This window comes from Aplosporella prunicola (genome assembly GCF_010093885.1).
Source record: "Aplosporella prunicola CBS 121167 unplaced genomic scaffold K452scaffold_23, whole genome shotgun sequence".
NCBI lineage: Eukaryota > Fungi > Ascomycota > Dothideomycetes > Botryosphaeriales > Aplosporellaceae > Aplosporella > Aplosporella prunicola.
Window position 1 is genome coordinate 332769 of NW_022983551.1, and position 12422 is coordinate 345190.

General features: G+C 54.7%; 4 protein-coding genes across 4 annotated transcripts in view; 3 read left to right on the top strand and 1 right to left on the bottom strand.

The window, feature by feature from the left end:
• Window positions 1-591, top strand: part of K452DRAFT_88012 (uncharacterized protein) — a 1048-nt gene extending 457 nt beyond the window's left edge. The window contains exon 2 of the mRNA XM_033547268.1: window positions 1-591. Within this exon, the coding sequence (XP_033394255.1) occupies window positions 1-295 (295 nt within the window). The 3' untranslated portion in view covers window positions 296-591.
• On the bottom strand, window positions 427-6390 carry K452DRAFT_87979 (uncharacterized protein). Its single transcript, XM_033547267.1, has 2 exons — window positions 617-6390; window positions 427-564 (listed from the first exon to the last, which is right to left on the bottom strand). Exons 1-2 carry the CDS (start codon window positions 6250-6252, stop codon window positions 558-560), a joined length of 5643 nt encoding a protein of 1880 aa, XP_033394256.1. The 5' UTR covers window positions 6253-6390; the 3' UTR covers window positions 427-557.
• Window positions 6391-6670: 280 nt separating this feature from the next.
• Window positions 6671-8215, top strand: K452DRAFT_361218 (uncharacterized protein). The gene is made up of 2 exons (XM_033546403.1): window positions 6671-7050; window positions 7111-8215. Exons 1-2 carry the CDS (start codon window positions 6690-6692, stop codon window positions 7785-7787), a joined length of 1038 nt encoding a protein of 345 aa, XP_033394257.1. The 5' UTR covers window positions 6671-6689; the 3' UTR covers window positions 7788-8215.
• A 743-nt stretch (window positions 8216-8958) lies between these two features.
• On the top strand, window positions 8959-12212 carry K452DRAFT_321110 (uncharacterized protein). The gene is made up of 9 exons (XM_033544373.1): window positions 8959-9656; window positions 9706-9875; window positions 9923-10082; window positions 10139-10396; window positions 10450-10583; window positions 10641-10852; window positions 10912-10946; window positions 11007-11086; window positions 11151-12212. The coding sequence occupies exons 1-9, from the start codon at window positions 9386-9388 to the stop codon at window positions 11745-11747; spliced, it is 1917 nt and encodes a 638-aa protein (XP_033394258.1). The 5' UTR covers window positions 8959-9385; the 3' UTR covers window positions 11748-12212.
• The last annotated feature ends 210 nt before the right edge of the window (window positions 12213-12422 follow it).

The window sequence follows — 12422 nt, forward strand, 5'->3', positions numbered from 1 at the left end:
AAGAAGAAGAAGAAGAAGAAGAAGAAGAAGAAGAAGAAGAAGAAGAAGAAGAAGAAGAAGAAGAAGAAGAAGAAGAAGAAGAAGAAGAAGAAGAACAAAGTTATACAAGAAGATGAAGGGCAAAAGAGAAAAAGAAGTTGAAATAAAAGAAGAAGTTGAAGGAGGTGAAGAAGTAGAAAGATGGAAAACGGGAAGAAGAGGACAAGGGGAGAAAAAAGCCGCACGATCCGATCCGACCAACCCTAATGCCAAAACAACAACCCAGCCTCCGCCCCAGAAACCGTCCATGCTATGAGAAATGAAAAAAATTCCCTCAGCAACAAAGGAGATCTCTCAAATGAAGGGAGGGGCGGAATGACAAAAAACCCCGGTCCTTGGCTTTTGGAGAAGCCTTAGATGAAAGAACTTTTTTTGTTGTAGTTTGCGTGTCCCGATGAAACCAGTCCGGTCCCCATGAAAACGCCGCGCTATAAAAACCGGAAGACGGAACAACAGGCAAGCTGTCTACGCTGTGCGTGGTCGAGTGATGAAGAGGAGGAGCGAGAACACGACGCCGTTTAAGAGCTGCGATACCTGTTAGCTGCGTGTCCGCACGAATCGAGGATGAAAAACTTACTAGATTTCCAGCGGTGCGATCTGGTCCACCGCGTACAGCCACCCACCACCGCGCTCTTCGACCTCCAACCAGTCATAAGGCCAAACAACAAGGTGGCCCTGCACCATCTCCAGCAGCTGCTCGGCATCCTCGCCTGACAGCAGCGCCGTCTCGTCGTGCGCGTTGAAGTTCTTGGTGCTGCTCTTAGTGCCCGCGCGCTTGCGGCGGCGCTGGCTGCCCTTCGACTTGGCCGCCTCCTGGAACGGCGACGCGTTACCCTCGCTGTGCGCGCTGCGCGGCGCATTGACGCTGGGCGACCGGTTGATCGCAGTGCTGCTCGTGTTGAGCGTCAGCGGCTCCGTGATGGTAATCGTACGCGACCGGTCCGGGTGCAGCGTGTTATCCGTCGAGGGCGTGCGCTCACGCGCGCCGTCGTTGGCCGAACGTGGCCGCAGGGTGTCGTTGCTGCGCAGCGCCGCCTTCTCGTCGAGGTGGCCGTTGACGGGGAGGTTGGCTGACGCCGAGGTTGAAGGCTTCTTGTTCTCGTTGCATCGCTTCTCCTGCTCCTCGGCCCATTGCTCAACGCCGCCTTGCGGGTGCTTTCCGTCGTCCTTGCTCCCGCCCAACTTTTCTCCCAGCCTACCCGGGTGCAGTTTGTCGCCAATGGTCGTACCGGTGCCTGGCGGGCCGGTACGACCCTCGGCATCCTGCGCCAGACGCGTCTCGCTCTTACCAGCGCCCTGTGACTTGGCAAAGCGCTCTGAAAAGGCAGCATATTCGCGGTATTCCTTCCAAGTCCGAACCTCGTTGTCCGGCATACACCTGAAGACCGAACGGAAAAGCTTGGTGTTGTTCTCGGCCACGGCTTGCCAAGTATCAATGTAGAAGCTGTCGTTCAGAGGGTCGATCATACAGTCGGGGGTCACAACCGGGCGTCGCATCTCAGACAGTAGCTGGTTGATGAAGTTGTTGCTCCTGGCAGAAAAAGTGCGCTGGAGCGGCGGTCCGCCAATGTCCGTGTCGTCGGACATGGGAAGGGCTGGCAGCTGCGACAGCTGCGTGAGACCCAGCTGGTGAGTGTTCAAGCGAGGGAGATTTGTAGGTGGCAGTGCGGTGCTGCTGGGCTCCGGTTGATAGGGTTGATAGGGTTGGTGGGGTTGGTGGGGTTGGTGGGGAGCGTTGAAGCTGCGAGCGCTGTTGCGGCTGCGGGCGGTGTTGCTCCTCTCGCGTGTCTTCTTGGGACTGCCGTGCCTGCGAGGGTGGTCTACCGTACCCTTTCCTTCAGGAGCGGTGTCATGGACGAGAACCTCACGACCGTCCGTCGTGAGAGTCGAGTCCCGGCCATAACTCTGGCCACGATGCATATGCGCAAGCATGTTGTCGGCACCCTCGCCTCGGACATCACGTTGATGCGCGTCGTTGTCAGTCACACGCGAGTCTGTGGTCAGACCGTGGCGAAGAGGAAGGTTGGGGTTGTTTTCCTGAATCCAGTCCGCGTCATGGTTGAAGCTGTGCATCTGCTCTTCCTGCGCGATCAACTCTTCCTCAGCGCGGTGCTTGTTCTCAATAAGCTGCTGTTCGATGGTAGAGTTAGACTCTGCTGTCGAAGGACGCGACAAATCACTATCAAATACCTCAGACTGCTCTTCTCCGAGCATCTCGTCGGTATCGATGCCCAAGTGCTCCCGCATCAGCCGTACGCGCAGCGTGTGTGCGAACCTGGAAACCTTGTAAGGTTTGCCGGCCATCATCGAAGGAAGCATCTCCGTATCCCGAACAATAGCAGCGACTTCTGAATCCCTAGAACCAAGCATGGAGCGTTCATTGATGTTCGCAGAACCAATGATGACGATACGATCATCCACGACCATGCACTTGGCGTGGATATAAAGTTGCTCAGTGATCAACGACTTCTTCGGACCGATCTTGCCCCATGACCTGAGGGAGAAGAATTGGATGTAGTCTTCCGGATCGATGCCCGCGGCACGCAACCGCCCAAAGAGAGACGACTCGCCACGGCAGATGCTTCGGTACTGACAAGTCATGATCAGCCGCACACTTGTTCCGTCTTGGCTGTCAACAGTGTTTTGGAAGCCAGGCATGAGCGGGATGACGAGGACACAGCGCCAGTCTTCTCCGTTCTTGTGCGCGCGCGTAATGCGCTCAAAGAGAGCGTCGTTGATCTTGTTCTTGATAGGCGTGCCCTCTACGTTGCAAGTACTGACGTAGAACTGGTTCTCGATGTAGACAAAGTGATCGCTAGCCTGAATGCTCTTGACGTAGGCATTCATGATACTGCACTCAGTCCGTTCCGGAGTACCCAACGACCACTTGCAAGCTGAACGCAGCATTTGGATTTCGCAGGTACCGTCAAGGCCCAACGCTTCGAGGTCGGCAGGGATAAAGTCAGGCGGAGGAAGCAGGAAGGGCGTGGGACGCGTGGGCTTCTTCGACCTGCGGAGATAGTTCCATCGCTGAACGAAATGTCTAGTAAGATCCCTAGCCGGCTGACCGACTATTTGCATACCGATATCGTGCCATGGCATACGTGGGACCTTCTCTCTATCGTACATTTCTTCGTACGGTTTGGAAAGATCGTAGAAATCGTGCACTCTGGGGTTCGAGTAATCTTTGCCGGGCCACATTTGGCAGTGGTCCGCATCCTTGGGCTGATCATTGTCAAGCTCGAACCCGGTGAGCTTGTCATCATTCAGAACGTGCTTGGGCGTGTCCCATCTGCCGAAGCAAAGGTCGACGCCACCACAGAAGGCTACGGTGTGGTCGACAATGCAGATCTTTTCGTGATGCGCCCAGAAGAATTGGTTCTGCTTGATCTGGTTTGGCGAACGCTGAACGAAGACGTTCGGATGCAGGTCTAGCAGGGAGAATTTGGTGTATTCGGAGTCGATGGGGATGGCGGAGTTGATGTTCCGGTACATGATGACAAAGACCTTGACGCCTTCTTGGGCCTTGCGCTGCAGCAAACGGTCCAATCTCCACTTTTGACTGATCGCAGGAGGCCGGCGCAAATACAGCTCGGGACTGAGCCACCAATCGTGGATATAGATGACGTCCCTGGCCATACTGATGGCGCGAGAAACATTCCACATGTAGTCTCTGCCATCCACAAGCCACTGGGCCCAGACATTGTGTCTCACAGGGGCAAAGCTGTCAAATCTATGGCTGTTTGACCACTGCGTCTGCGCAGTCATAAACTTGACGGACTCGTAAAACTGGTGCAGTTGCCTTTCGTTCTTAGCGAGCAGTTTTATCCTCCGCTCCGAGTTGACTAGGCGGATTTGGTGATGCTTAGGATGCGTAGCCGAGGTTTTGGCCTTGCTGGCCAGCTCCTTGGCGTTTGTGTCTCGCAAACGGTTCTTCTTGTCATCCACGCGGAAATCGGGGTCGACAAGGAAGACATCGTAGATGTTCATTTCCTCAGGGGAGTCGACGCAGGCAATGTAGCTATGCCGGACGAGGAACCACTTGGGGGAGTGCTTGTGCGCGAAAAGTTGGGGATTCCAGCCTTTCCTCGTGTCGATACCCTTGCTAGACTGAATCATCATAAAGCCTTCCTTACCATGGTATCCACCTTCTTGAGCAAGGCGAACACCCAATGCTGAAAGTTCCAGGAACTTGCATAACCGGTTGCTGTCGGCACGGAACATCAAGAAAGTAATTAGCTGCTGCAGGTACTGTTCGAGCTTCTTGCGTTGCCGCTCAGCGTAGGTGTCCTTGCGAGGGCCTGGAGTCGCCGGCATCGCCCCAAAGAAGCTACCCGTTCGTGCTGTCATCTCGCCAACGATGCCGGGAGTATTTTGCGGGCTGCTGACGCTGGAGTTCCGACGCCCAACCTTAAAGGATGAGCGTCTTCGCGCCTTGCCCTTCCCTGGACGCCCTTCAGTGCCGCTGGCTTCGCCATCGGTGTGCGGACGATCAGCGCCAACATCGTCATCTTCGTCTTCTATATCATCATCCACCAAGCCACGCATGCCGCGCAGATAAGGCAGCGCGCTGCGCGGGAAGCGGGGCAGCTTGCTGCGGTTCGCGTCCTCGGCCATGCTGATGTACTTCTCCCTCTGACTCTGGAACTTGTACTTCAGATGCAGGTTGGCGAAGTCGCGCAAAGTACGATGGATGATCCATTTCATACGCGTCAAGCCACTGCCGTACTCGAGCTCTATCCGGAAAAGCAGATGGCGGTCGCCACCCTTGTTTTCAATCTTCGTACTGTCAAGGATTGAAACCTTGAGCTGCTCCATGAGGATAGGGATCTTCTTGTGGCCATGTTCATCACGCTGGAACATGCTTGCGAGGAACAGTGCCGCTGGTGCACCAGCCAAAAGTTCAGCAACCAGCTCCGCAGATTTAGCATGATCCACACGATTCTGTTCCTTCCTCTGCTTGCCGAGCATTCTCAGCCCGGACTTCAGCTGTCGCCATTTCTGCGCGCTGATGCTTGTGGTCCGCTCTCCACGCTGTCTCCACGTAGAAGGAGAGTCGGCGGCACCGTCTGTACGTGCACTAATGCCTGCCGTGAACCTCCGGAAATTGCTGGGCCGACGGGCATCTCCTTCCTGGGTGGACTCTCCTCTGCGTCCTGAAAAGCTAAGCCTGCGGCGGCTATGAAGACCCCTTCTCCACGCACTCTCCTTCGCAAGCATGTCTCGTCCTTCGTCCTCCGACATGCCTAATCTCTGGTTCTCCGGGATTTCTGACATGGTGCCGCGTCGCACAAAAGGAGGGCGGGGGTATTGAAGTGGGGATGAAGGGGTGTCGCCGGGGGAATCGTAGGCAAAGGCAGGACCGTTGATCGTCCTCGGTGTCGTGGGCGCAGTGTGAGCGCCAGCAGGGTCGAATCGCTTGGTTTTCCGCTTTCTTCGAGCCGGCCGTGATGGGCCACCCTCGCCTGCACTCTCTTCATCCGCCTCACTGCCCTCCTCGGTTATAAAGCGCGGTTGGGACCTTTCGGATTCGGGGGACAAAGGACCCGTGGGCGTAATCTGGCCAATAGTAGCATCGCCGATGGTGAACCCACTAAAGCTTCTGCTGTGTCCTTGTAACGGGTTTGCGATGGCCTTCAGCTTTGCAATGAGCCTGGACCGTTCCTTTGCCCGATGCGACTGCTCGGCGTCTTCTACTTCCTCCTCCAACGACTCCTGTCTCGAGTGCCCTGCCGTCGCATTGTCCTGTGTCGTGGAGCGCGCGAATTGTACACTGCGGCGAGGTGTCGCAATGCCGGCCTCGTTGGTGGGTTTCCTCGATAATTGGCCACGCGAGTTGAAGTCGGTAGGGTCGGCGATTTGGTTGAAGCTAGGGGAGGGAGCAAGGGTGCCAGGTTTGGTCGACGGGCCTAGAGGCTCACTTGGCATAGGCTCTCCAAAAGCACCGTTGGGGACATTGAAAGGGAAGCCAGGAGAATTCCTGTACTCGGGATCAAGTCTCGCAGAAGAGTTGCTGGTGCCCGGCCTCCGGGAGTCGCCGTTGGCTTGGAGGTAGGCGTGGTCGGTGGAATTGTCTACTCGTTGCTCGATGCGCAGAGGGGAAAAGACGCGGCCGTGGGCATCTGGTTCGGATCTTACGTTGGCGTTGGAGGGGGAGGAGGAGCGGGGACTGCGAGACATGGGCGACATGCTGGAGTCCCTGGTGTCAGGCATGTCTAGCGGCGGGACAAAAAGAATACGGGTGGTGGGCGATCGAAGTGCCGGATGGGGAATGTCCTCCCCTTGGGGCCTTGAGGGTGTGGTGGCGGTAGGAGGTCCAACTCTCCCCTGTTTCTAGGCCGGCATGCGATGCGGAGGTGGCTGCGGAGGATCGGGAATGGCGGCTTTCGAGAGGGAAAAACAACAAGACACGCCGGCCCTGGTCGCAAGTTTTTGACGGCGGTATAGGTTAGGGAGGGAGTCAGGGACTTTAGGCCTGCCGCGTCGAGAGATGAGCGCCGGAGATTATGCCATGAAACGAGTGCCACGCTGCGATGACGCCCCGCGGGAGGGACGTGTGGCGGTGCGGCGACGCTGCGAACCCCCCGCAAGCAAACACTGCCCGCATCGCGACGGGACGCGCGCGTGTCGCCCTCGCTACAATATACACCATGGCCACTCCGAACCCTCTCGAGCATACTCACTCCCGCGGCGCGCCCCCCGACCCCTCGGCCAAGACGTTCCACATTGGCGGCATCCTTACCACCGTCTACGGCCTCGACGAACTGCCCCCGCAATGCTCGTCGCTCGCCTGTCTCTGGCTGCTGCACCCGCGCCTCCAAACCCAGGCCTGCATGGCGCCCCTCGCCGCCCAGACCATTGCCGCGTGGAACGCCCGTGGGACCTCCAAGGGATTGCTGGCCGTGAGCTTCGACCAGCGCAATCACGGCACCAGGCAGGTCGATGAGCTCGCCAACGAGGCCTGGCGCCAGGGGAACCCGAGACATGCTCAGGACATGTTTTCTATTTATCGTGCGTATTGCCGATCGCCCTGCCCCTCCCCCTCGCGCCGCTAATCTCGCCTGTGCCCAGACGGCACCGCCCTTGACTGCGCGCAGCTCCTTTCCTACCTCCCCGCCTACATCTTCCCCGCCGGCCAGCCGCACCCCGTCGTCAACCAGCACCTCGCCCTCGGCATCTCGCTCGGCGGCCACTCCACCTGGCACTGCCTGCTGCAGGACCCGCGCATCACCGCCGGCGTTTCCGTCATCGGCTGTCCGGACTACACGGCGCTCATGTCGCAGCGGGCCGAAAAGTCCAAATTGACCTCCTGGACCTCTTCTGATCCTCCCGGCTCCCGCTTCCTTGGCTCGCACGACTTCCCTCCGGCCCTGGTCGATGCCGTCGCCCAGTGGGATCCCGCCGGCCTGCTGATGCGCGCCCTCGAGAACTCAGCTGCGCCCACCGATGCCGAGAAGAGCAAACTAGACGCTTTGCTGCGGAGCCATTTGCGCGGGAAGAGGATTCTCTGCTTGTCGGGTGGTGCAGACAAGCTTGTTCCCTACGCTTGCGGCAAGGACTTCTTGGACTTTTTGAAAAAGTTCATCAAGGAGGATGAAGCTCTGGGCCTCGTGTTGGAAGACCTCGTGTACGAGGGCGTCGGACACGAGATGACACCCGCCATGTCCAAGCGTGCAGTCGATTTCATTTGCGAGACCCTGGCTGCAGAAAGACCTGTGGTTTCGGCGGTGAAAGAGTCAAAGATCTAGACGACGCCTTCCAACGATGGGTTTGTCAGCATCAGAGCACTAATCGCATGCACGGACTCAAGCTATAAGGAACTGTAAAAAGGGATGGATACAAGGATACCCCTGAGTACCCTGAAGAGCGACATCCGGGATGGTTGCAGAACAACCGCTTTTGCCAAGAACTTCAACACATACTCGTGGGCTATAGGCATCTGTGCAACGTCATGGTAGGTATACAACGGTATGTTAAGCCTTCCCCGCATACAATCCCTGTCAATCTTCAAAAAAGCTACGATAGACCCAATTCCAGATCTATTCATGAAAATACAAGGGATGTGCTATGAACTTCCAGTACTGCGTACACATTCTCTCCATAATTGACTTTGTTCCAGTGTGCCGACACTTTACCGTGCTTCTATGTATATAACGTATACATGAACAGAATGTATATTGTCTCACTCCAGTCTCAGGCCTTCCAGGAACCTATGGTTTCTGTTTAAGAAACCGATGTGCCACTCATGCTTCTGTCCCCTGACATTGTCAGTGCATCGTGGTGTTTGCGTACCACTACAGCGACTTTCCAGATTCCAGCAATTTCGGTTCCATACGTCTCTCAGTTTAATTAGATAACGCTTATGCTGAATGGGTTTGTGCCGAAGGGGCACACAACATACATAGGTCCTGGCCTGATAACTTTTGGTGGCCTGTTTTTTTATTCTTTTCATCAACAGATGCTGTTCCCGAACTAGGAAGAGCACTCTCTTTCCATTCTAAGCCAATTACCCAGCCTCGGTGGCAGATGTGAAGCTTGCGTTCTACTCAAGTTTGGATCACTCGGGTATTGTAAGCTCTGCTTGGGGGAGGTAAGATTTTTACGTGTCCGAAGAAAAATGTCGGGTAGCCAGGTGTTGATCACATCGCATCAATATGAGGTAGTATAAAAAAATTCGAAGATGCTCTTCCTCTTGGTGGTTCTCCGTGTGATTCTGATAATTGGAGTACACGGTGGTTTCAGTATAGAATATAAAATATCAACAAAAAGTAGGGTAAGAATAGTTTTTAGAATTCAAATTTGGGCAGTCATCCACGGATTGCCGAAATTAGGTATGATCTGCATGTTGGCGGGAAGTCGCTTCCATCGATCAATCGCGTTCGCCAGATAGACAACGTGCTCACTGTGCTCGCTTGTCCTCAACACCTTCCACGTTTCCGAACCCCGAGTCCACTACGCTCCCCGGTCTACCCCCACAAAGAGCAAAGCTAATGTATCTTGACTCACACAATTGGTGCCTTTTCCATCCGAGATGCCCGGGACAACCGTTAACCCTACTACCAATGACGACAATCGAATGGGATGAACGGTAGCAACGTTCCCACTGACCAGGAACAATCAGCGAGCATGCCAAATATCGAGACTCTGGTTCGTCCGTTCCTGGATGCAGGATCTCCGATCAAGGGCTCCTTGCCGCATTCATTATATGTCCCGCACGTCATCCCTCGGGACTGAAGCTGCGGGCGTCGAGCTCTGCGTCAGCTGTTAGCTACAAAAAGCCAGCAAGGGCCGTTGGCCCTGCAGTCGTCGCTTTGATCTTCCTTGAGCGTTTCTTCCGCTGCCCATCATGAAATTACAGTTATTTATCTTTCTGACGTACATAGTCGCAGTGTCGGCCAAGTATACGGCCAATTTGAATTACCGCAGTCCTTCTGAGCACCATCCCTTTCTCGGCATTAGCTTGTACAAAGTTGCGAGACGTAACAATCCTAGTGTCCGATATATCGATGCGGATCAATTGAACTTTACCCATGGCGTTGCTTCCGGAGACCCGTATGCCGACTCGGTCATCTTGTGGACGCGATGCTCGCCGACATACGACAATGACAAGAGCAATGGTACGAAATATTATGAGTTACGCCCACAAAATGGCTGACGCAGTTCCAGCTACCGTTTCAGGAACAGTACCTCTCTTCAACCATGATACTCAAGAGTACATTCAAATGTCTACTGCTCCTGTCTGTGTCAATTATAACGTAGCAACGGACGAAACGATGGAAGACGTGGTTACCTCAGGCACAGCGTATACTACTTCGGACATTGATTATACAATTAAGGTTTGGATGATTCCGTGGTTTGGGGACAATTGACTTACGATTTTCAGATCGAAGCGACTGGACTTGAGCCTTTCACGCGCTACTACTACCAATTCAACGTATGTAATTCGGAAAAGCGCAGCCCAGTAGGTCGAACGAAGACTGCTCCGGTTAGCAAGGATGAAGTCCCAGATGTCTCGATTGCTGTGTTCTCTTGTTCTAACTACCGTAAGCGTCTGGCCCGCGGAAACCAATGACAACGTACAACTGACGAGCTTACCTAGCCTTTGGCTTCTTCAATGCTTTCGGAAATGTTGCACGCAAAGACTCCGTAGACTACATACTCCATCTTGGCGACTTCATCTACGAGTACGCCGAGGGTGCGTACGGCCACGGCTGGTCAATTGGGCGCATTCCCGAACCCAACAAGGAGATCCGTAGTCTTTACGATTACCGCAAGAGACATGCCTCGAACCGGGCTGATCTGGACGCGATTGCCAGCTTCGGCAAGTTTCCATGGATCCCAGTTTGGGATGACCACGGTGAGTCTCGGAAGAGATATGGAATCGACGAGAGGATACTGATGGGTTTGCAGAGATCGCGGACAACATATACAGAGACGGTATGGCGGCACAAAACAATACCGAGGCATCGTTTACGCAAGACGATATCGAAAATGGCGGCAATGGCGTCTCATTTGACCAGCGGAAGATGAATGCTGTGAGAGCGGTAAGTTGTGATGATAAGGACTCGGTTTCTTGGGAAAACGTACTGATGCTGTTGAAGTATTTTGAGTGGATGCCCATCCGTCAAGTCGAGATGGACGACAACCTCCGCATTTGGCGCAGCTTCTCCATCGGCACATTAATGGACATTATCATGCTTGATACGCGCAACTACGACAGGTCTATCACCGATCTCTACTGGAACACGGACTATATTCATGAGATATCGAATGATGCAGGTCGGTCATTGATGGGCAGTCGCCAAGAGAACTGGTACGTTTGTGATACACTCGCGATTGGATGTAAAAAGCAAAATTACTTACCGGTTGTAGGTTCTACAATCAACTAACGCAATCTAAAAACAGAGGTATGGTAGTCCTAGTGATCTGGAACCGCACAGAAAAACCATACAGCTAACGAGACGAAGGGGCTGCGTGGCGCCTCATTGGATCTCAATTAGTTTTTTCGCGTGAAAACGAATCCCTCGCAAGCGGCCCAGAGAATCCCGTAAGCTATCCGCATATTTTTCTTTGAGTGGTCTCGTGTAGTCCAAACTAAGTTATCTTCATAGTTTGATTATGATGCTTGGGATGGCTACCAAGCCAATCGTAATCGTACCTTCCAGCACCTCTACAACCACAAAATTTCCAACAACATCATCATGGCAGGTGACAGTCACCTGTCCTGGGTGTCGGATCTGGTATGGTTGGATGAGCGCCCCTATGATCCGACAACTGGCGCTGGCGGCATTGGCGTCGAGTTCGCCGGCAGCGCCGTTAGCTCGCCCTGTCCACTGGGGCAGAACATCACGATGGACACGGGGATCAAGGCTTCAGAATGGCTCGTGGCAAATAACCGCGAGCTGCAGTGGCACGACACGTACTACCGCGGCTACTACGAACTCACGGTGGGTTATGCGGGTGTCGAGGCCCGTTACTTTGGTATCCCGACGCTGGTGCAGCGCACGCCGCTGGAAGTCAGTCTGGCGAACTTCACAGTCGAACGTGATGCCAACGCACTGAAGAGGCCGGTCGGGGGAGGTGTGGTGGCGAGCGGCGCGCTAAAGGAAGGCAAAGTTGCTGTCGGCAATGTCACCAATGACACGGTGACGGGCGCCTGGAGTGTGCATAACCTAGCAAGCTTTGGGTACGGGCAGCTCGTGGACTAGACGTAACCATGGGAGCAAAACGTGCTCGGTATCGGGTAGATCTCGAGAATGCAAGAGACCCCGAGAGGTTGGCATCGGGTATGGCAGACGTGCCATGCTACTGCGTCTCCGGTGTCATGGGAATCCACTCAGCACGAGCTCCCCTATCATACTTTTCTCTATTTTCCCTGGGTTCCCTATCTCTTGCTTCCCCGTAACCATCTCTTCCTCGCTAGGCGCGTTGTCCATATCGTGGAATGCAGCAGACCCCGATCCGGCAGATGAATGGACTGTTTCCGGAATGCCGAGTGAAGCCGTCTAGAAGTCTGGGCGAGCATGGTGCCTCGTGACTGGTGTCTCTCCCTTGCATGCGACGCCGTGGCGGTGAGGCGGTGGTTCCCAGGCAAGGGGAACGATGCTTGCACTGCGTTGTCGAGGTCAGTCATGGAGTTTAAAAAAAAAATTAATCCAGACGGCAGCAGGCTGGGTCTCGTGCAACGGCCGCGGACGAGATACTTATATTGCTGAGGCTCGTCGTGGGTTGTTTCAGCCCTCGCTCTCAGCGCCGCGTCCAAGCTTCTCCGGGTGGCTTGATCGCCGCCGCGATGGCGTTTGCTCTTCAGCCAAGATCGCTCAGCTTATGTCCTCGACATAGCTTCTCTTTCCTCAACCACTGGATGGATGTCTTTGTCAAAG

Bases quoted from the DNA above. Each gene is read 5' to 3' on its own strand.
- K452DRAFT_361218 (XM_033546403.1), top strand. From the start codon at position 6,690: ATGGCCACTCCGAACCCTCTCGAGCATACTCACTCCCGCGGCGCGCCC. The intron at 7,051-7,110 runs GTGCGTATTGCC...GCCTGTGCCCAG, and splicing joins GGACATGTTTTCTATTTATC to ACGGCACCGCCCTTGACTGC.
- K452DRAFT_87979 (XM_033547267.1), bottom strand. From the start codon at position 6,252: ATGCCTGACACCAGGGACTCCAGCATGTCGCCCATGTCTCGCAGTCCC.
- K452DRAFT_321110 (XM_033544373.1), top strand. From the start codon at position 9,386: ATGAAATTACAGTTATTTATCTTTCTGACGTACATAGTCGCAGTGTCG. The intron at 10,853-10,911 runs GTACGTTTGTGA...TACCGGTTGTAG, and splicing joins GGCAGTCGCCAAGAGAACTG to GTTCTACAATCAACTAACGC. The intron at 10,947-11,006 runs GTATGGTAGTCC...AACGAGACGAAG, and splicing joins AACGCAATCTAAAAACAGAG to GGGCTGCGTGGCGCCTCATT.